General features: G+C 58.1%; 1 protein-coding gene across 1 annotated transcript in view; it reads right to left on the reverse strand.

Moving 5' to 3' along the window:
- Positions 1-23,499, reverse strand: part of LOC105470927 (Janus kinase and microtubule interacting protein 3) — a 158,078-nt gene that overhangs the window by 14,410 nt on the left and 120,169 nt on the right. Inside the window, 8 exon segments of the mRNA XM_071068899.1 lie at positions 7,453-8,162; positions 8,165-8,251; positions 8,254-8,295; positions 8,298-8,348; positions 8,351-8,498; positions 9,367-9,408; positions 14,055-14,120; positions 15,424-15,627. Coding sequence (XP_070925000.1) covers positions 8,059-8,162; positions 8,165-8,251; positions 8,254-8,295; positions 8,298-8,348; positions 8,351-8,498; positions 9,367-9,408; positions 14,055-14,120; positions 15,424-15,627 — 744 coding nt within the window. The 3' untranslated portion in view covers positions 7,453-8,058.

Below are 23,499 nucleotides of genomic sequence, written 5' to 3' on the forward strand. Positions count from 1 at the left end.
GAGAGAGAGAGAGGGAAGGAGAGAGAGGGAGGGAAGGAGAGGGAGGGAAGGAGAGGGAGGGAGGGAAGGAGAGAGAGGGAGGGAAGGAGAGAGAGGGAGGGAAGGAGAGGGAGGGAAGGAGAGGGAGGGAGGGAAGGAGAGAGAGGGAGGGAAGGAGAGAGAGGGAGGGAAGGAGAGGGAGGGAAGGAGAGGGAGGGAAGGAGAGGGAGGGAAGGAGAGGGAGAGAGGGAAGGAGAGAGAGGAAAGGAGAGAGGGAAGGAGAGAGAGGAAAGGAGAGAGGGAAGGAGAGAGAGGAAAGGAGAGAGAGAGAGAGGGAAGGAGAGGGAGGGAAGGAGAGGGAGGGAAGGAGAGGGAGGGAAGGAGAGGGAGGGAAGGAGAGGGAGGGAAGGAGAGGGAGGGAAGGAGAGGGAGAGAGGGAAGGAGAGGGAGAGAGGGAAGGAGAGGGAGAGAGGGAAGGAGAGGGAGAGAGGGAAGGAGAGGGAGAGAGGGAAGGAGAGAGAGGGAAGGAGAGAGAGGGAGAGGGAAGGAGAGAGAGGGAGAGGGAAGGGGAGAGAGGGAGAGGGAAGGAGAGAGGGGGAGAGGGAAGGAGAGAGGGGGAGAGGGGGAGAGAGAGAGGGAGGGAAGGAGAGAGAGGGAGGGAAAGAGAGAGAGGGAGGGAAGGAGAGAGAGGGAGGGAAGGAGAGAGAGGGAAGGAGGGAAGGAGAGAGAGGGAAGGAGAGAGAGGGAGGGAAGGAGAGGGAGGGAAGGAGAGGGAGGGAAGGAGAGGGAGGGAGGGAAGGAGAGAGAGGGAGGGAAGGAGAGGGAGGGAAGGAGAGGGAGGGAAGGAGAGGGAGGGAAGGAGAGGGAGGGAAGGAGAGGGAGGGAAGGAGAGGGAGGGAAGGAGAGGGAGGGAAGGAGAGGGAGAGAGGGAAGGAGAGAGAGGAAAGGAGAGAGGGAAGGAGAGAGAGGAAAGGAGAGAGGGAAGGAGAGAGAGGAAAGGAGAGAGAGAGAGAGAGGGAAGGAGAGGGAGGGAAGGAGAGGGAGGGAAGGAGAGGGAGGGAAGGAGAGGGAGGGAAGGAGAGGGAGGGAAGGAGAGGGAGGGAAGGAGAGGGAGGGAAGGAGAGGGAGAGAGGGAAGGAGAGGGAGAGAGGGAAGGAGAGGGAGAGAGGGAAGGAGAGGGAGAGAGGGAAGGAGAGAGAGGGAAGGAGAGAGAGGGAGAGGGAAGGAGAGAGAGGGAGAGGGAAGGGGAGAGAGGGAGAGGGAAGGAGAGAGGGGGAGAGGGAAGGAGAGAGGGGGAGAGGGGGAGAGAGAGAGGGAGGGAAGGAGAGAGAGGGAGGGAAGGAGAGAGAGGGAGGGAAGGAGAGAGAGGGAGGGAAGGAGAGAGAGGGAAGGAGGGAAGGAGAGAGAGGGAAGGAGAGAGAGGGAAGGAGAGGGAGAGAGGGAAGGAGAGGGAGAGAGGGAAGGAGAGGGAGAGAGGGAAGGAGAGGGAGGGAAGGAGAGGGAGAGAGGGAAGGAGAGAGAGGGAAGGAGAGGGAGAGAGGGAAGGAGAGAGAGGGGAGGAGAGGGAGAGAGGGAAGGAGAGAGAGGGAAGGAGAGAGAGGGAAGGAGAGGGAGAGAGGGAAGGAGAGGGAGAGAGGGAAGGAGAGAGAGGGAAGGAGAGAGAGGGAGAGGGAAGGGGAGAGAGGGAGAGGGAAGGAGAGAGGGGGAGAGGGGGAGAGAGAGAGGGAGGGAAGGAGAGAGAGGGAGGGAAGGAGAGGGAGAGAGGGTAGGAGAGGGAGAGAGGGAAGGAGAGGGAGAGAGGGAAGGAGAGGGAGGGAAGGAGAGCGAGGGAAGGGAAGAGAGGGAAGGAGGGAAGGAGAGAGAGGGAAGGAGAGGGAGAGAGGGAAGGAGAGGGAGAGAGGGAAGGAGAGGGAGAGAGGGAAGGAGAGGGAGGGAGGGAAGGAGAGGGAGGGAGGGAAGGAGAGGGAGGGAGGGAAGGAGAGGGAGGGAAGGAGAGGGAGGCAGGGAAGGAGAGGGAGGGAAGGAGAGAGAGGGAAGGGAAGAGAGGGAAGGGAAGAGAGGGAAGGAGAGGGAGGGAAGGAGAGAGAGGGAAGGGAAGAGAGGGAAGGAGGGAAGGAGAGAGAGGGAAGGAGAGGGAGAGAGGGAAGGAGAGGGAGAGAGGGAAGGAGAGGGAGAGAGGGAAGGAGAGGGAGAGAGGGAAGGAGAGAGAGGGAGGGAAGGAGAGAGAGGGAAGGGAAGAGAGGGAAGCAGAGGGAGGGAAGGAGAGAGGGAAGGAGAGAGGGAAGGGAAGAGAGGGAAGCAGAGGGAGGGAAGCAGAGGGAGGGAAGGAGAGAGGGAAGGAGAGAGGGAAGGAGAGAGGGAAGGGAAGAGAGGGAAGGAGGGAAGCACAGGTATGTGGGTGTGCAGAGGTTGGTTTGCACACGTATTTCCAGGCTGTCTCTGAGAGGGCCTGGAAATACTGTCACCTCAGTAGCAACAAGCACACCCTGGTCCAGAGACCTTGGTTTCTGAACACTGCTCTCCAACACAGAAGCCAGAGCTCCTTGGGGAAGGAGTTATGGACCTTGCCTTGTGGGGACAGAGAGGAAGAGAGTGCTCTGCAGGGCGCCAGCCTGGAGGAGTGCTGGAGGCTCTGCGGCAGCATCTGGGTGAGGAGACATTAACAGCCTCACTGGGCCATGACCCAGGGACAGACTGAACGGCCGGATGCACACAGTGCGATACACAGGCAAACAACTAGGAGAAAAGGGGCAGGTCTTCTCTATAGGAAAATTCTAACCAATGAAATAGAAGGAAGGGGGAGAAGACGTCCCCACAGGAAGAAGTGCTGCAGGGAAGATCCACCAACGGGTGCAGAGATCTGGGCAACGTTCACGGAGAAGTGTGGTCTTTTCAGTCTCGGCAAATCTCCCCCAGTACACGCACAGATTACACAGGGCTCCTCAGTGGAGACCCTGGCAGACACCCCCTTAGCCAAGTGATCAAGGTTACGGCATCAGTGATGAAATACGCCCACCTTGGGCACCCTGGTGTGGTACTTAGGGTCCGTCACTCCTGGGGCATTCCCCCCAGATGCGTTACTTCCACAGAACCACAGGCCAGGCAGATCCTCCTGAGGAACCTATAACATAACCAGCTAGTTCTTATCCAAGCATCAAGGCCAAGAGTGATGAGGAAGAACTAAAAAGCTGTCACTGACGGCAGGCACTACCGAGACAGGATGAGTGAATGCAATGTGGGATCCTGGAACAGAAAGGAGCATTTGCCAGGAGGAAACCTGGAGAAACCAGAAACCAGAAACCAGAACCCAGGTTGTGGCAAAGTTTTGAAAATGTATCATGATTATGTAAGACAGGGACAGGCTGGACGCAGTGGCTCACGCCTGTAATCCCAGCACTTTGGGAGGCCGAGGCAGGTGGATCATGAGGTCAGGAGTTCGAGACCATCCTGGCCAACATGGCGAAACCCCATCTCTACTAAAAATACAAAAATTAGCCGGGCATGCTGGCAAGCGCCTGCCTGTAATCCCAGCTACTTGGGAGGCTGAGGCAGGCGAATTGCTTGAACCCGGGAGGAGGAGGTTGTGGTGAGCCAAGATCGTGCCACCACACTCCAGCCTGGTGACAGAATAAGACTCCATCTCAAAAAAAAAAGACAAGACAAGACAAGACAGGAACATCAGGGGAAGCAGGCTGAAGGGCACACAGGACTCTCTATACAATTTGTGCAATTTTAAGTCTAAAATTATTTCAAAATAAAAAGTTGGGGGAAAAAGCTAATTGGAGAGAAGGGAGACGCTCACTGAGACAGCACAGTAACATCTCACGTCTCATTTACTGTGCAAAAATACGCTCGATCAGACATTGTGGCGGTTCCTCTCCCATAGAGCAGGGCACACAGTGCACCTGCTGGGCTGTGGGTGAGGGCCCTCTGCTTCCTATGGGTGTGGGGTTGGTGGTCTAGGGCTGCGAGTGGGAACTAGGGCACAAAAGCCCCTTGCTGGCTGCAAATTTAGGTAGTAGCTCTTTCGTGACACCCTTCGAACTCACGCTGGATGCCGCACGCTCGGACCAGACATGGTGGGAGAGGATCCCGGGAGGATGACAGCCGCCTCACTTCAGAGGAGCCCTGTGGGCTGGTGGCCTCAGCCCAATGCCCCCGCTCTGTAGCTTCCCCCAAGGGAGCCCGCGAAGGCATCGCTCTCCTCTCCTCCCTCGACTGAACAAGCTGAAGAGGGCATTGCTGCCGGCGCTCCGGGCGGGGACAGGTTTCCGCTCACAGGTCTCCCCACCCCTCGGGGTAGTTGCAGGGTCGGGCGACAGCCCTGGGTGAGCATCTGGGGCTGAGGTCTCCGCCTGGTGCAACGCGACGGTTTGGGGCCTAGCATTCGAGGCTCGCTCCCTGACCCTGGGAGGCTGGCGGGCCTGGCCGAGGAGAGCGGTCTTCCCCGCGGAGCCGCACAGACGCCTTGTCCACGATGTGCCTGTAGCTTGTCAGCCCCCAGGTGGAGAAGCACCTGCCCACCTGTGTCCCCACTGTGCCCACGGGCTTGAGGCACAGTCTGCACATTGCTGGCCAGCTGCCCTTCCCTGATGACGGTGTGGCCTGTCTACTCTGACCACCCCACGGGCACACGCTGGGAGCAGGAGAAGCTCTGTCACCTCCAGCTCCAGTACCCAGGAAATGGCTTCATCCAGGGACGTCATCCATTCATGTCCACGTCCCAGATGTCACCGAGGGCGGCTGTGGGGGGACCCTGCTCCCCAGGCCCCCTTCTCCTAGCCCGGAGTCCTCTCTGTGACCTGTCGTGGGGAACTGCTCGGGGCTCAGCATGGCCTGGATGGTCCACCTGCCCCCGCTATGAGGCCTGGTCCGCAGGGGGTGGAAGTGAGGCAGCCGGGAAGCGTCCGCGGGGTCGTGCGTATGTCCACACCGTGTGTGTCGCTGCGCTGTGGGGTGTTCACTGCCCCCCACCACCCTCCGGGGACCCTGGAGGCAGTGGAGCTCCCGACCTCTAGCTGCGCTGTCCTTGCCGCACAATTAGAGACGCCCTGCTTGGAGCTCCAGCTTTTGCTGTGGGAGCAGAAGTCCCTGGGGACGTGGGAGCCGTGTCCTGAGGGCTGGTGGGCCTGTAGTGCCCTCCTGTGCCAAGCAGTGGGTGTCCTTGGACAGGGCTGGGGCTGTTGACCTCCCACTCCTTCTAGAATGAACCCCTGCAGAGAACTTTCTGGCCTGAGGCTGTGCCTGGGCGCACTTGGGGGACGCAGGAGCCAGATCCTGCCTGGTGCCCAGGTCCCGACCCACACAAGGACAACGCCTTATCCACAATGCGCCTGGAGAACGTGCCCCAGGGGACCTGCAAGATGGAGCCGCTGCACCCCTCGTACCTCCTCCTCGCCGCTGCCCCTCCTGAGTCGAGGGTGAAGACGGAGCCACTGCCCCCTCCTGAATCGAGGGTGAAGATAGAGCCGCTGCCCCTCCTGAATCGAGGGCGAAGATGGAGCCACTGCCCCCTCCTGAATCGAGGGTGAAGACGGAGCTGCTGCCCCTCCTGAATCGAGGGTGAAGACGGAGCCGCTGCCCCTCCTGAATCGAGGGTGAAGACGGAGCTGCTGCCTGATCCTGAGCTGAGGGTGTGGTCGCACCTCCTCCTCCCCCTCCCATTTTCTATGCAGGGAGCATCTCCCAGGAGCAACAGTGCCTGTGGCCCACAGCCGCTGCCCACTGCAGGAGACACAGCTGGCTCTCGGACAGGGTTTGTGTGGGTGGAGGATTACCCAGGTGCCAAGGCAAGAGACTGAAAGCACAAACTGTTTCAGTATAATAAAGAAAATAGTTAGAACAAGAATAGTCATAACACAAATTAGATATAGAGATGATCATGGACAATTATCAATCATTATTATAAACATTATTAATCATCGACTTTTAATATTACTCTTTGTTGTATTACTAATATAACCTGGGAATAACCGGCGGGCATAGGGTCAGGTGCTGAAGGGACATTGCGAGAAGTGACCTAGAAGGCAAGAGGTGAACCCTCTGTCACGCCCACGTAAGGGCCGCTTGAGGGCTCCTTGGTCAAGCGGTAACGCCAGTGTCTGGGAAGGCACCTGTTACTTAGCAGACCGTGAAAGGGAGTCTCCTTTCCTTGGAGGAGTCAGGGAACACTCTGCTCCACCAGCTTCTTGTGGAAGGCTGGATATTATCCAGGCCTGCCCGCAGTCATCCGGAGGCCTAAACCCCTCCCTGTGGTGCTGTGCTTCAACGGTCACGCTCCTTGTCCACCTTAATGTTCCTCCCGTACTCCTGGTTCCTCTTTGAAGTTCGTAGAGGACAGCGGTAGAAGACATAGTGAAAATCTTAAAGTCTTTGATCTTTCTTATAAGTGCAGAGAAGAAAACGCTGACGTATGCTGCCCTCCCTCTCTACTTCGGCTACCTAAGAGGGAAGGGCCCCTGTCCTGTGATCACGTGACTTGCTTCACCTTGTCAATCACTTAGAAGATCCACCCTCCTTACCCTGCCTCCTTGTTCTTGTATGCACCAAATATCAGTGCACCCAGCCGTTCAGGGCCACTACTGGTCTCCACGTCTTGGTGGTAGTGGTCCCCTGGGCCCAGCTGTTTTCTCTTTATCTCTGTCTTTATTTCTTACAATCTCTCATCTCCACACGTGGGGAGAACACCTGCTAAGCCCCGTAGGGCTGGACCCCATAGGTGTGGGTCAGAGGTGGGGGAGGTGGAGCGTTCTCTGGGCGGCCCCCCATGGGGCTGCCACTGCCTCCCCAAGAACCAGCTCACCCTGCCCCAGAGCCCCACAGACACAACCGATCTTCAAACTCTCCCGTAGGGAACCCCGCTGGCAAGGAAAGCTCCGAGGTGGAGCACGCCCCGCCCAGTCCTGACCTCCTTCCCTGCTGGGAGCAACCAGAGTCGCCTCCCCAGAGCGGACACCTCAGGTGCTGGGTCCGAGTGAGGGACGGTGCTCACGGTGAAGTGCACGGGAGCAGTGGAGGGGGGTGCACTTGGAGAGCGGCCTCGACGCACCTACAGGGTTTCTCCCTTTTCTGCAAGCCTCTTCCTGCAAGTGGGAGGACGGCCAGCCGTGCCAGATGCCAGGGCCCTGTGGGGCACCGTGTCTGCAGACCTTGCCCCCAGCAACAGCTCAGGCCACAGTCCACACGAGCCCCCAGGCCCTGTCCCATGCGTGACGGGAGAGGTGATCTTGACGGCCAGCAGTGGAGGGGGTGGCAGAGCCACACATGTGCAGACTGGGACACAGAGGTGTGCAGGAGAAGCTGGGGCTCACCTCGCAGGGAGGGTGCGCCAGCAAATTTAATTCTCATCTCAAATGGGGCTGAGTTCTCTAAGCAGAATTAGCAGGCCAGGAAGGGGGTGTGTCAGCTTGTGCAGGGTCACCACACAGGGCAGGAGGGAAAAGGCCGTCCCTGTGGACAGACGGCAGCCCTTACCTGTCAGCTTCTTGGACCACGGCTCCCTTCTTGCGCCAGTAGAGCCACAGGTGCGTCCGCCGTCCCTCACCTGGGCTGCTCCTTGTGTACGAAGGCTTGGGGTGAGGCTTCGGTTCCTGCTGGGGTCCATGGCCTGCAGGTCTGGCCTGCGCAGGGGCTTCCAGGCCAGGTGGCTCAGGTGGCTCTGGGCGCTCAGGGCCTCTGTGACTTCTGGAGATGCACTACGGAGGCAGCCTCTGGCATCCATGTTCCAGCTGGCTCTGCCCCCTCGTCCCATCTCCTGTCACCACACTCCCCACGCCTTCCTTGGATCAGTCCCGTGGTGCTCCCAGCTGGCGGCCTTCCTGTCTCAGGCTGGGTAGGAAGGCAGAGGGTTGAGGGCACCCCATGGCCCACGGCGGCCACGGCTCTTGTCTGTCCCCACAGAGATGACGATGAAGGAGGGTGGGTGTGGGGTCTGTTGGCCAGCAGGTGTTTAGGACCCCAGCAACACATTGCAGCATTGGAGGGGCCACTGAGGTGTTGGGGAGCCCTCCCAGGACCATCCAGGGAGCCTCCTTGAATGAAGGTCACCATCCAGGCGGCTCAGTCACAGCCTTCATCTTGTCACTGGGCCACGCCTCTGTCGTTTCTGAAAATCTTCCTCCAGACACTGGTGGCAACTACTGTGAGGACCAAGAGAGAGGAGAGGACCCGAGGCTGGTGCTTCACACAGAAGCAGTTCTCACCCCTGCTTGGCAGGGAATGCTGCACATCCCTGGAACTGGGATGGGGACTGCCGTCCAGGAGGAGGGACCAGGGTCCAGCAGCCAAGGCCGGGCCTCTCCCAGAGAAGCCCCCGAGAGTCGGCAGAGCCAGTTCTAGTCCTGGCGCATCCCACGCGGACGGCAGCTTGCGCTGCACATGCTGCCCCTTCTCACTCTTCCTCCACGGGACGGGCGTGCAGAGACCAAGACCCCCTGGGTCTTCAGGATGGAGACGCGACGTCCCGTTTTGTCCCTGCTCTCAGGTCCCACTGGAGGAAAAGGGTCCGATTCAACATGGGGCTGGAAGAAAAGAAATGTAGAGCGCAGAGTCAGCGACGCTCCGTTCAGCCGGGGTGAGGGGCGAGGGGCTATGTGCAGAGGATGTCAGGGAGGCTCCGCTCGGCCGGGGTGAGGGGTGAGGGGCGAGGGGCTGCGTGCAGAGGATGTAACAGAGTGTCTGCTTGGCCAGATTGAGGGGTGAGGGACGAGGGGCTGTGTGGAGAGGAAGATCCCTGCCCCCAGGGGAAGCTCCTCTCGGGACCTGATGAAGGGTGGGGACTCGAGGACCGAGGTGAACGATGATGTGACGTCCTACTTGTCCCTCTTCCAGTTTGGAAGGAGGCAGACATTTATGCTGGCGGGTGCCATGGTAGCAACAGCAGCAGCCGTGACCCACAGACTCCAGCTACCCCGGCCTAGGCCGCCCCAGCCTGGCAGGGAGATCCAGCCCTCCTGGCTGAATCTCCAGCACCACCCAAGCCCGTACTCAGCAGCACCCAAAAAAGAATGAGGATGAATCACAGAACCACCGTGTCTGTCCCCAGGAACTGCTGCCTAGTGCCACCGAAGCAGAAAGACCACCTAGAGAGGGTCCTGCACGTTTCTGCTACACTGGGTTGGGGGGGATGGACCCTGCTCTCCTTCCTGCTCAGGAAAGGTGAGCACCTTGCAGCCTCTACAGTGGAAGACCCCGGTCCTGACCCCAGGGAGGGACTTCTGGTGTTGAAGGACGCGGGTGGCTTTCTAACGACCCTTTTGGGGATGCTGGGTCACGCCTTCCGGTTCATCAAATGGCAGGGGGGGCAGCTCCCCGGCAGGGCAGGGGGCCGAGGTGTCTTCCGGGAAGCAGAGCGGGACCCCTGCCGGGTCCTGCCAATGAAATACTCACCACGTTAGGGTGCCAAGATGGACTATGACCAGAGAATGAAAGCTAAGGAGAAAAATAAGAACAAAAATAAAAACTGAAACGGAAAGGGGAGGATGGAGACACGGAAGGAAAGAAAGAGAAAAAAGAGTTGGTAGTGCTTCTGGCAAGAAATACACGCGATTACAGACTGAAGACAGAGCTGTTGGCAGGGAGGAGAGGGCTCCATTTAGGACGGCCGAGGGAGGGCTGCTGCCCAAATCCCCCGGGCTGAGGGGTGCTGCCGCCACCCCTAGGAACATGCTAAGGGCCCCCGCACCATGCAGACTCGGGTGGTGGGCACTGGTCAGGGGCCCCACACCCAGCGTGTCCCCAGCAGCACAAGGCCAGCCTCCCGGGGACTCCTCCTCCCTGAAGTGAAACCCATTGCTGAGACCTGCTGCAGGAATTTTCGGTGAGAGCACCAATGGGGTAATAATAATGGTGAAAGTTGTATTGGAGAACATTCCAATTGCCCAGCAAACAAAAGCAGGCCTGTGACAATACTGTGGTCTCAGTCCCACCACAGGCAGCAAAGTACAACCAGCACCCTGAGTAGACAATGCACACACAGCCTCACTCTGGGCTGGGGGTCGGAAGCCAGACCCATCTGGACACGAGGGAAAATCGGGCAGCGGGGCATAGCTTGGAAATGAAGAGCTGTTTACCTAGATTTAAGAAATAACACCTGACCTATTCTTTTCTTTGGAGACAGGATCTCAGTCGGTCACCCAGTCTGGAGTGCAGTGATGTGATCGTGGCTCACTGCAGCCTCAGCCTCCCAGGCTCAGGTGATCCTCCCACCTCAGCCCCCGAGTAACTGAGATTATAGGCACATGCCACCATGCCCAGCTATTTTTAAGAATTTTTTTCTAGAGACAGGGTCTCACTTTGTTGCCCAGGCTGGTCTCGAAATCCTGGGCTCAAGCGATCCTCCCATCTAGGCCTCCTAAATTACTAGAATTACAGGCATGAGCCACCACGCCCAGCCCTCACATTTTTCTCGTATTTAATACAAACAAACGTCCTTAGGTTAAGATGCAAAATGAAACAGACATTTGGTTTGGGGGAGAGACATTTGGTTTGGGGGGAGACATTTGGTTTGGGGGAGAGACATTTGGTTTGGGGGAGAGACAGTTGGTTTGGGGGAGAGACAGTTGGTTTGGGGGGGAGACATTTGGTTTGGGGGGGAGACATTTGGTTTGGGGGAGAGACAGTTGGTTTGGGGGGGAGACATTTGGTTTGGGGGGGAGACATTTGGTTTGGGGGGGAGACAGTTGGTTTGGGGGGAGACAGTTGGTTTGGGGGACAGTTGGTTTGGGGGAGACATTTGGTTTGGGGGGAGACATTTGGTTTGGGGGGAGACAGTTGGTTTGGGGGGAGACATGTGGTTTGGGGGGGAGACAGTTGGTTGGGGGGGAGACAGCTGGTTTGGGGGAGAGACATTTGGTTTGGGGGAGAGACAGTTGGTTTGGGGGGGAGACAGTTGGTTTGTGGGGGAGACATGTGGTTTGGGGGAGAGACAGTTGGTTTGGGGGAGAGACAGTTGGTTTGGGGGAGAGACAGTTGGTTTGCGGGGGAGATAGTTGGTTTGGGGGGGAGACATGTGGTTTGGGGGAGAGACATTTGGTTTGCGGGGGAGACAGTTGGTTTGGGGGAGAGAGTTGGTTTGGGGGGGAGAGAGTTGGTTTGGGGGGGAGACAGTTGGTTTGGGGGGGAGACAGTTGGTTTGGGGGAGAGACAGTTGGTTTGGGGGAGAGACATTTGGTTTGGGGGAGAGACAGTTGGTTTGGGGGGGAGACAGTTGGTTTGGGGGAGAGAGTTGGTTTGGGGGGGAGACATGTGGTTTGGGGGAGAGACAGTTGGTTTGGGAGAGAGACATTTGGTTTGGGGGAGAGACAGTTGGTTTGCGGGGGAGATAGTTGGTTTGGGGGGGAGACATGTGGTTTGGGGGAGAGACAGTTGGTTTTGGGGGGAGACAGTTGGTTTGGGGAAGAGACATTTGGTTTGGGGGAGAGACATTTAGTTTGGAGGGAGACATTTGGTTTGGGGGGAGACATTTGGTTTGGGGGAGAGACAGTTGGTTTGGGGGAGAGACAGTTGGTTTGGGGGAGAGACAGTTGGTTTGGGGGAGAGAGTTGGTTTGGGGGAGAGACAGTTGGTTTGGGGGGGAGACAGTTGGTTTGGGGGAGAGAGTTGGTTTGGCGGAGAGAGTTGGTTTGGTGGGGAGACAGATGGTTTGGGGAGAGACAGTTGGTTTGGGGGAGAGACAGTTGGTTTGGGGGAGAGACAGTTGGTTTGGGGGAGAGACAGTTGGTTTGGGGGAGAGACAGTTGGTTTGGGGGGGAGACATGTGGTTTGGGGGAGAGACATTTGGTTTGGGGGAGAGACATTTGGTTTGGGGGAGAGACAGTTGGTTTGCGGGGGAGATAGTTGGTTTGGGGGGGAGACATGTGGTTTTGGGGGGAGACAGTTGGTTTGGGGAAGAGACATTTGGTTTGGGGGAGAGACATTTGGTTTGGGGGGAGACATTTGGTTTGGGGGAGAGACAGTTGGTTTGGGGGAGAGACAGTTGGTTTGGGGGAGAGAGTTGGTTTGGGGGAGAGACAGTTGGTTTAGGGGAGAGACAGTTGGTTTGGGGGAGAGAGTTGGTTTGGCGGGGAGAGAGTTGGTTTGCGGGGGAGACAGTTGGTTTGGGGAGAGACAGTTGGTTTGGGGAGAGACAGTTGGTTTGGGGGGGAGACAGTTGGTTTGGGCGGGAGACAGTTGGTTTGGGGGGGAGACAGTTGGTTAGGGGGAGAGAATTGGTTTGGGGGGGAGAGAATTGGTTTGGGGGGGAGAGAATTGGTTTGGGGGGGAGAGAGTTGGTTTGGGGGGGAGACAGTTGGTTTGGGGGGAGACAGTTGGTTTGGGGGAGACAGTTGGTTTGGGGGGGAAAGAGTTGGTTTGGGGGGGAGAGAGTTCGTTTGGGGGGGAGACAGTTGGTTTGGGGGTGAGACATGTGGTTTGGGGGGGAGACAGTTGGTTTGGGGGGGAGACAGTTGGTTTGGGGGTGAGACGTGTGGTTTGGGGGGGAGACAGTTGGTTTGCGGGGGAGACAGTTGGTTTGGGGGAGAGACAGTTGGTTTGGGGGGGAGACAGTTGGTTTGGGGGAGAGAGTTGGTTTGGGGGAGAGAGAGTTGGTTTGGGGGGGAGAGAGTTGGTTTGGGGGGGAGACAGTTGGTTTGGGGGGGAGACAGTTGGTTTGGGGGAGAGACAGTTGGTTTGGCGGAGAGAGTTGGTTTGGGGGGGAGAGAGTTGGTTTGGAGGAGAGACATTTGGTTTGGGGGAGAGACATTTGGTTTGTGGGGAGACAGTTGGTTTGGGGGAGAGACATTTGGTTTGGGGGGGAGACAGTTGGTTTGGGGAGAGACATTTGGTTTGGGGAAGAGACATTTGGTTTGGTGGCAGACATCTGGTTTGGGGGAGAGACCTCTAAGGCTCAAGCCCCAAGAACACTGTGTCCCCTCCGGCATTGCTGGGCGCTCTGGTGTGCTAGTGGATGCTTCCCCACGTGGCCTGGTGTCCACTGGGGCCTCAAAGGCTGTGCCCTGAGTAACTCGTTCTTCAGGATGATGATTCTCACAGGCGGCAGTGAGCGCCCAGCAGAAGGGCTTGGGTGTCACTGCCTATGAAGGGCAGGGTAGGCCTAGGGTGGGATGTGGGATGACACATGGCCCCTCGAAGGTGACTGCTGTCCAGAGGGACCTGCTCTCTCCTGGCAAGTGCAGAGCATCTGTGGGCTCTTCCTCAGGCCGGGACCAGCACATGCCAACCAGAGGGGCATCCTAATGCCAGCCTCCTGTGTTCTCCGGAAGGACGAGGCTGAAGGTGGGGCCACTGGCCACTTCATTCAGCCCCCAGTGGGAGTCGGTCACTTCAGGGAGCTCCACCCCACAGACTTAGCACAAAGTCTCACTCTGGGCTGGGGGTGGGGAGCCAGGCCCCCAGGACCAATCACAACGGAGTGAACACTCACCCCCAGACATCACTGAACCAGCCGCACACGGGAGAACAAGCCCTGCCCTGAACACCTGCAGGTATCCCCGGGAGGGCTGGGACTCTGCTGTGCTCCCTCACCCTGACTTGGGGAGCACCAAGCCTGTTATGTGCATGGACAGAGCACCCCTGACCCCACACCTCATGGAGCCAGGACCCTGAGAAAGAGCCAGACAGCCCTCCCCAGCCCTGGCGTGTGGCCTCAACCTAACTGCACTTCAATGGGTGCTTCTGATCTGGGAACTTGATTCTTAGACCAGCGCAAGGTGAACCTGCAGGGATCAAAGGCTTCCACACAGTCTAGGCTTCCGTGATGAGAGGAACCCGAGGCCGTTGGCTCCAGATGGGGAAACTGAGGCCACAAGAGGAGTGGCTCCTCTGAGGTCGCATGGCTGGGCGCTGGCAGGGGCATTCCTAGACCGCAGGGCTCCTGTCTCCCGGTCCAGAGCCCTTGCAGCAGCCACCACCCTGAAGCCTTTTTCTGCTCAGCTCCACCCAGTCTTCAGGTGGCTGCCTCCTGCCGCTGCTGGGAGCTAAGTCTGCTGCCCCAGCGGCCTGGAGCCGAGTGACTCAGTGGGAGTGGCCCTCTCCCTTGATCTTAACAAGCAAAAACCCCAAAACTGCATTTGTTTTACCTTTTCCTCCAGTTCTTTTATTTGTCTCTTCTGAGCTTCTATTCTTTCTTCTAACTCTTTAATTCTCTGCAAGGTTAAAAGGAAAAAAATCTTCAACAGTCACAGTATTTGGGAAACCCAAATCCTTCAAGATTTTCATGCATTTCCTTGGTAACAAATGGTGGCAGAGCAACTGGCATGGCCATGGGCTGTGGCTCCTGACGAGGACACCAGCCTTTGCTGCGTTGTTCCAGCAGGAGAGCAGAGGGCCTTCCCCATGTCACGCTCCCTGTGGTGGGAACAGTCTGCGTCCGATTCCTGCAACTTCAACTCAGAAAGCACGACGCCAGACATCCAGGGAAACGGTAGGAACGCATTCCCGGTCCCCCCAAATGCCACTGCAGCAGAGTAAGGGGCCGCCAGAGGGTCACAGGAGAGCTGGGCACAGAATCTCCTGGTGAGGGGGATGCCAGTGCCTGGGGTCCCCCAAGCATCTGAGCTCCAACCACAGCCCCTCTGAGGCAACAAAGGGGCTGCAGGTGACTGTCCTCACCCTGAGCCCCCAGAGGCCTAAGGGGCCCAGGAGGCTAACGAGGAGCCAGCAGAGCACGTCCAACATTAGCCCAGCGATGCCCACGGCCAGCTGGCACACAGGCAGGGCACTTGTTTATGTGAATTTCAATTAAGCCTTCGCTAGGGGTGGTCTTCACAAGGAAAACATCCATAAAGCCGCCTCCCAGCCAGCCTGGTTCATGGAGGAGCTGGGCTGTGTCCTACACATCTGGGTCGTCCAGTCTGCGAGGCTCCTCACCTCCCATTACAGCAGAACTGACCCAACAGGCCTGAGGTCCCACAGTGCCCTGAGGCCAAGGCACGCCAGGGCTGCTGTCCCCAGAGAACACCCTTGCCATCAGGAAACGGTGTCATGGAAAAGACACGGTAGCCGGGGTCCAAAAGAGAACTGCCACCCAGAGGCCTCTGCAACATGCCCGGGACACTAGGCTGGTGAGGGAGGCAGTCTGGCCCGAGTGCCTGCCATTGACAGGCATGGCCATCAGGGGCATGGCCATCAGGGGTGTGACCACAAGAGGGCGTGGCCAACAGGGGGCATGGCCATTCTAGGGCACGATCATCAGAAAGTGTGGCCATCCAAGGCTCTGTGTGTGGAAGGCATGACAATTGGGGGGCATGGCCATCAGGGGGCATGGCCATTAGGGGCACGGCTACCAGGGTGTAGCCATCAGAATATGTGTTATGAGGGGTGTGGCCACCGGAGCGTGGGGCCACAGAGGTGTAGTCGTCGGAGATGTGGCCACAGGACGTCCCGCCTGGCTCTGTGCAGGCCCAGGGCCAGGTCTTTACCCCAGTCCCACTCCCGCCTGCCATGCACCTGCTGAGCCAGCTGCAGCAGCTCCATGCGCTCCCGCAGGATCTGGGCATCCCGCTCGCGCAGCTCACTCATAACCTGGCGTTTCCACTGCTCCACGGCCACCTTGAGCTTCTCGCGCTCCTCCTCCGACAGCAGCTCAGCCACCTTGGCCCCGGCCTCCTGCTGCAGGGCGTCATACAGCATGGCTTCCAGCTCCAGGATGTGCTGGGGACGGAAGAGGAGATGCCTTAGTCCTTGCCTTCTCCCCAGAACAAACCTTTCAGGAAGGGCAACGGAGGCCGGGCCACCCTCCGCCTGGGAGCGGGGCCAGGAGGATGTGCAACAGACAGGAACCCAGTGCTGTGGCCCCTGCAGAAGGACTGGGGCCCCACGGACCTCCCCAGTCTGTGAGAAGACCCTAGAAGCAGAGACGCTGACCAGGCCAGCAGAAGCCAGGACCCTGAGCCCCAGGGTGGGGGAGGACTGAGCTATGAAGTGGGGAAGCTGAGTGGGAGGTGGAGGGGCTGCAGGTGGCCTGTGGGGACACAGCAAGGTGGGAGGGAGCTGAGCGTGGGGTCACCTGCTGCCTCCCTAAATCCAATTCATAGACCCATGTAACCCGATCCCGGTGCTATAACCAGCAGCCAAAATACATAATAACCACACAGCCAAAATACATAATAACCCAGCAGCCAAAGTACACACCTTTTCATAAATTCCTGGGGTTTGGCAGTTTGCTCTGCATATTTCAAAGCTTTTCTTAGGCAAATTTTATTGACACGATCTTTGTAAAAAACAAATTCTCACACTACAGAGGCTTTCTTCCCAACCAAATGTAACATCTTCAGAGACAGCAGAAGTATCAGGAAATGGAAAAAAAATACTTTTGGGCCTCAGTTACACTTTATTGTTCTTGACGGCCACAAAATAAACTGTCCCCAGCTGTCACAACCAGCTCGCACATCAACCTCCACTTCTTAGAGGAAAAGAGCTCAGTGCCTTTAAGATGAGCTCCAGCTTCTAAAAATAAACCTGGTCGACTGCTGACTTGGAACTAACCTCACAGTGGCTTCATGTGCACCTGGTGGTGGGAGGTGCTCACCAGGACCTCCGTGGTGACATGAACTGTGGGCTGCCTGGATGAGCCTCCCTGCCTTTGGCAGCCAGAGACCACGGTCTACCACACCCATGTCCAGAGAGGCAAAGTGGGCACCAGCCCCTGCTGTAAAGAGCCATCATTGCCCCAGGAGGAACCAGCTCTTCCCCTCCTTGCTCCACTGTCTCCCAGAAGCAGAGCAGGAAGTGCAGAAAAAAACCTCAGTGCTCACAGGCCTGTGGGTCACCTGAGGGCACCTGAGTGACCGAGAGCCACACCGTGAACGACACAGGAGAGAACCAGGCAAGTGTGCAGGGAAAGGGAAGGAAATCAACAGTGAACTCAGGAAACTCGGAGCATCCCAAATGAGGGGGCCTTCCTGTTGGAAGTGGAGAAAGAGGCCCCCCAAATATCACACAGGAAGCGGACCCACCAGCAGCACCCAAGAAGAGACCCCCCCCCAACATCACACAGGGAGACCCCCCCCAGCATCACACAGGGAGACCCCCCCCCAGCATCACACAGGGAGACCCCCCCCAGCATCACACAGGGAGACCCCCCCCAGCATCACACAGGGAGACCCCCCAGCATCACACAGGAAGAGACCCCCCCCAGCATCACACAGGAAGAGGCCCCCCAGCATCACACAGGGAGAGACCCCCCCAACATCACACAGGGAGAGATTCCCCCCCAGCATCACACAGGAAGAGGCTCCCCCCAACATCACACAGGAAGAGGCCCCCCAGCATCACACAGGGAGAGACCCCCCCAACATCACACAGGAAGAGGCTCCCCCCAACATCACACAGGGAGAGACCCCCCCAACATCACACAGGAAGAGACCCCCCCCAGCATCACACAGGAAGAGGCCCCCCAGCATCACACAGGGAGAGACCCCCCCAACATCACACAGGAAGAGGCTCCCCCCAACATCACACAGGAAGAGGCCCCCCAGCATCACACAGGGAGAGACCCCCCCAACATCACACAGGAAGAGGCCCCCCCCAGCATCACACAGGAAGAGGCCCCCCAGCATCACACAGGGAGAGACCCCCCAGCATCACACAGGGAGAGACCCCCCCAACATCACACAGGGAGACCCCCCCCAGCATCACACAGGAAGAGACCCCCCCCAGCATCACACAGGAAGAGGCTCCCCCCCAGCATCACACAGGGAGAGACCCCCCCCAACATCACACAGGGAGAGACCCCCCCCCAACATCACACAGGGAGACCCCCCCCAGCATCACACAGGGAGACCCCCCCCAGCATCACACAGGGAGACCCCCCAGCATCACACAGGAAGAGACCCCCCCAGCATCACACAGGAAGAGGCCCCCCAGCATCACACAGGGAGAGACCCCCCCAACATCACACAGGGAGAGATTCCCCCCCAGCATCACACAGGAAGAGGCTCCCCCAACATCACACAGGAAGAGGCCCCCCAGCATCACACAGGGAGAGACCCCCCCAACATCACACAGGGAGAGACCCCCCCCCAACATCACACAGGGAGACCCCCCCCAGCATCACACAGGGAGACCCCCCCCAGCATCACACAGGGAGACCCCCCAGCATCACACAGGAAGAGACCCCCCCCAGCATCACACAGGAAGAGGCCCCCCAGCATCACACAGGGAGAGACCCCCCCAACATCACACAGGAAGAGGCTCCCCCCAACATCACACAGGAAGAGGCCCCCCAGCATCACACAGGGAGAGACCCCCCCAACATCACACAGGAAGAGGCCCCCCCCAGCATCACACAGGAAGAGGCCCCCCAGCATCACACAGGGAGAGACCCCCCAGCATCACACAGGGAGAGACCCCCCCAACATCACACAGGGAGACCCCCCCCAGCATCACACAGGAAGAGACCCCCCCCAGCATCACACAGGAAGAGGCTCCCCCCCAGCATCACACAGGGAGAGACCCCCCCCAACATCACACAGGGAGAGACCCCCCCCCAACATCACACAGGGAGACCCCCCCCAGCATCACACAGGGAGACCCCCCCCAGCATCACACAGGGAGACCCCCCAGCATCACACAGGAAGAGACCCCCCCCAGCATCACACAGGAAGAGGCCCCCCAGCATCACACAGGGAGAGACCCCCCCAACATCACACAGGGAGAGATTCCCCCCCAGCATCACACAGGAAGAGGCTCCCCCCAACATCACACAGGAAGAGGCCCCCCAGCATCACACAGGGAGAGACCCCCCCAACATCACACAGGAAGAGGCTCCCCCCAACATCACACAGGGAGAGACCCCCCCAACATCACACAGGAAGAGACCCCCCCCAGCATCACACAGGAAGAGGCCCCCCAGCATCACACAGGGAGAGACCCCCCCAACATCACACAGGAAGAGGCTCCCCCCAACATCACACAGGAAGAGGCCCCCCAGCATCACACAGGGAGAGACCCCCCCCAACATCACACAGGAAGAGGCCCCCCCCAGCATCACACAGGAAGAGGCCCCCCAGCATCACACAGGGAGAGACCCCCCCAACATCACACAGGAAGAGGCTCCCCCCAACATCACACAGGAAGAGGCCCCCCAGCATCACACAGGAAGAGACCCCCCCCAGCATCACACAGGAAGAGGCCCCCCAGCATCACACAGGGAGAGACCCCCCCAACATCACACAGGGAGAGATTCCCCCCCAGCATCACACAGGAAGAGGCTCCCCCCAACATCACACAGGAAGAGGCCCCCCAGCATCACACAGGGAGAGACCCCCCCAACATCACACAGGAAGAGGCTCCCCCCAACATCACACAGGGAGAGACCCCCCCAACATCACACAGGAAGAGACCCCCCCCAGCATCACACAGGAAGAGGCCCCCCAGCATCACACAGGGAGAGACCCCCCCAACATCACACAGGAAGAGGCTCCCCCCAACATCACACAGGAAGAGGCCCCCCAGCATCACACAGGGAGAGACCCCCCCCAACATCACACAGGAAGAGGCCCCCCCCAGCATCACACAGGAAGAGGCCCCCCAGCATCACACAGGGAGAGACCCCCCAGCATCACACAGGGAGAGACCCCCCCAACATCACACAGGGAGACCCCCCCCAGCATCACACAGGAAGAGGCTCCCCCCCAGCATCACACAGGGAGAGACCCCCCCAACATCACACAGGGAGAGACCCCCCAGCATCACACAGGGAGAGATTCCCCCAACATCACACAGGAAGAGACCCCCCCAACATCACACAGGAAGAGGCTCCCCCCAACATCACACAGGAAGAGGCCCCCCAGCATCACACAGGGAGAGACCCCCCCCAACATCACACAGGAAGAGGCCCCCCCCAGCATCACACAGGAAGAGGCCCCCCAGCATCACACAGGGAGAGACCCCCCAGCATCACACAGGGAGAGACCCCCCCAACATCACACAGGGAGACCCCCCCCAGCATCACACAGGAAGAGACCCCCCCCAGCATCACACAGGAAGAGGCTCCCCCCCAGCATCACACAGGGAGAGACCCCCCCAACATCACACAGGGAGAGACCCCCCAGCATCACACAGGGAGAGATTCCCCCAACATCACACAGGAAGAGACCCCCCAGCATCACACAGGGAGAGGCCCCCCACCAGCATCACTAAGAGTCTCCCCCCAGTATCACAGAGGGAGAGGCCCCCCTGCCCAGCATCACACAGGAAGAGATTCCCCCCCAGCATCACACAGGGAGAGACCCCCCCAACATCACACAGGGAGAGATTCCCCCCCAGCATCACACAGGGAGAGACCCCCCCAACATCACACAGGAAGAGGCTCCCCCCAACATCACACAGGGAGAGACCCCCCCAACATCACACAGGAAGAGACCCCCCCCAGCATCACACAGGAGAGACCCCCCCCAGCATCACACAGGGAGAGACCCCCCCAGCATCACACAGGAAGAGACCCCCCCCAGCATCACACAGGAAGAGGCCCCCCAGCATCACACAGGGAGAGACCCCCCCAACATCACACAGGAAGAGACCCCCCCCAGCATCACACAGGAAGAGACCCCCCCCAGCATCACACAGGAAGAGGCCCCCCAGCATCACACAGGGAGAGACCCCCCCAACATCACACAGGAAGAGACCCCCCCCAGCATCACACAGGAAGAGACCCCCCCCCAGCATCACACAGGGAGAGATTCCCCCCCAGCATCACACAGGGAGAGACCCCCCCAGCATCACACAGGAAGAGATTCCCCCCCAGCATCACACAGGGAGAGACCCCCCCCAGCATCACACAGGAAGAGATTCCCCCCCAGCATCACACAGGAAGAGATTCCCCCCCCAGCATCACACAGGGAGAGACCCCCCCAACATCACACAGGAAGAGATTCCCCCCCAGCATCACACAGGGAGAGACCCCCCCCAGCATCACACAGGAAGAGATTCCCCCCCAGCATCACACAGGGAGAGATTCCCCCAACATCACACAGGAAGAGACCCCCCAGCATCACACAGGGAGAGGCCCCCCACCAGCATCACTAAGAGTCTCCCCCCAGTATCACAGAGGGAGAGGCCCCCCTGCCCAGTATCTCACAGGAAGCTGCCCCTCCCACGGCGTCTCACAGGAACCTGCCCCTCCCACGGCGTCTCACAGGAAGGTGCCCCCAGTCCCCTCCAGAGTAGGGGGCATTAATCCTGGTCCAACCAGCAACCTTGTGCCCCCCCTGACTGGACTTTGGGGCTGAATGATCCGCTGAGCAGTTGGCCCCATCTGAGGCCTGAGAACACAGCTACTGTGGAGGTGCAGAGAGAGGTGGCCTCGCAGAAAGCTGAAGCAGTGCTGATTTGATCTTCTGGAAATGTGTGCAGAGACCCACATCTCTAATCCCATGGGGTGTCCACAGGATGTCTGATCACAGGGACCACGGTGGCAGTTGCTCTAGGCCAGGCCCCCACTCCTGTCCACAGGATGTCTGATCACAGGGACCACGGTGGCAGTTGCTCTAGGCCAGGGCCCCACTCCTGGAGCTTTCTGCGCTCAGATTCCGCATTCTGGTCAGGGCAAGGGGGCCCACAGGCTACTTCTCCAGTCATGGGACAACTCTCCCGACCCAGTGGAGGGATTCTGGGCCTGAGGCATCACTCCAGACACGATCTTACAAAGGGGAATTATCTGTGACATTAGGGTGGAAAAGGTGGATGGCTGAGTAGACAAATGCTGCCTGGGGGGCGGGGTGGGGGGCTACCATCCTGGAGGTGCATACATTTCCTTTTCCTCTTTACACGTGCCTCACACAAACCTCAAAGTAATGCTGAAAGAAAACATTGGAATATTTTTGTACAATCTTTTTTTTTTTTTGTATGAAGGACAAATTTGAAATTATGCCATAAAACCTGGAGGCCATCAACCTCATAAAAATTACCCAAATTCTTCCAGGCCCTCAAAACAGTGTTTGACATCAAAGAGCAACTGACAAGCTGGGTGAAATATTTGCAATGTACCATTCTTCTGAGTGAGGAAATAAAGGAAATATTTGCAATGGATGGCAAAGGGCTGGTTGCCTTCTTTTATCAAGAACTCTGACCAAAAGGTAGATAGCATGAGAGAGAGATGGGAAAGGTCACAAACAGACGTGGCGTGGAGTTGCATAGAAACGTGTTAAACTTTGAGCTCACCAGGAGACACGCCTGCTAGGACTGCACCAGGCAGCTGCACACCATGCGGTGGAAGTTTGGGGTGCAAGTTGTACCTACTACGGGGAGAAATATTCGACAGTTCCTAACAATGCAAGTGTGCATAACCCTTTGGTCGATCCAAAGACTATTTCCTGCAGATAATTTCTATTTGTGTGTTGGGATGTCAGAAATGGATAGGAATTGCTATTTTGCTGGTGACAGCTAATGCATGGACACTACCTAAGTCCACTACTGGGGACAAACAGTCCATGATACGCTCACACCAAGTCGCCCCTTGGGCTGGTGGGAAGCGCCCTGGCTGTGCACGGTCAGGTGAAAGGGAAGCGTGCTGCAGCTCGTTGGGGTTCTCAGGCTATCCATGAAAACGTACATGCACACACATGTGGGGTGTAATCCAGGAAGGAAAAGAGAACCAGCAAGTGGGTCCCCTTTGTTGGTGGCATCTGGAGTCCAGAGAACAGGAACGGGAAGAAAATGTCCTTTCCTACTGTGAACATTTCCTACCATTGGCGTGATGACCATCTCTCAGAAGATTTCAGACAGCAAGCCTTAGATAAGCATGGGGACCCCACTTTTGCAAAAATACTATGCGTATCCCCATCCTGCAAGAGACCACCGGGAGAGAAACCAGAATGCCCACAGTCTTTCTCTGTGTGCTGGGCACATGGTGAATTTTTTCTTGGATTTTTCTGTGTTGTAAATTAGAACTGTACATAGATTCTTTTTTCATTCAGGAAAAAAAAAGCAATATTAAAAAAAAAATGCATGCCCTTCTCTTCCCTTTCCTGTCTCAAGGTGGGCTGGATTTAAAAACCTTTGCACAATCCTTAGCTCTTTTCCTCTTCACCTATGCATCACCCACAAAGCACCTGCTGCCTGCCAGGCCTCGTGCTGGTCTAGGAGACCAGATGGTAGCAGATGCACACGATCCCTGCTTGCCCCATAGAAAGGCAGACCCATTTCCACGAGTGGGGCGTGTCAGGGCCACCTCACTGGGAGTCAGGGAAGGTTTCCTAGAGGAGATGAGGTACTAAACTGAGGCTTGCAGTGTCAGTCAGGGATGGGCAGGAGAAGGAAAGGGAGGGAGCCCCAGAAGGACGGAACAGCATCAGCGAAGGCTGGGTGGGGTCCTCCGTCTCCTGGCCTGTGGTGGTGGTGGCTGCATAGCAGTGGAGATGCCTACCAAGTAGGCTGATCCCTAGCTGGATCCCAGCTGCCTCTCCACCCAGGAAGCGACGTGGGCCTTGGTGCTCATGGGAGATCACTGTTCTATAGGGTTCTTCCTCATCCACCAGAGAGGAACCTGTCTATGCCAGCAATCAGCATGAACAGGATGAGGAA

Source organism: Macaca nemestrina, chromosome 9 (assembly GCF_043159975.1).
Source record: "Macaca nemestrina isolate mMacNem1 chromosome 9, mMacNem.hap1, whole genome shotgun sequence".
In the NCBI taxonomy this organism is placed as follows: domain Eukaryota; kingdom Metazoa; phylum Chordata; class Mammalia; order Primates; family Cercopithecidae; genus Macaca; species Macaca nemestrina.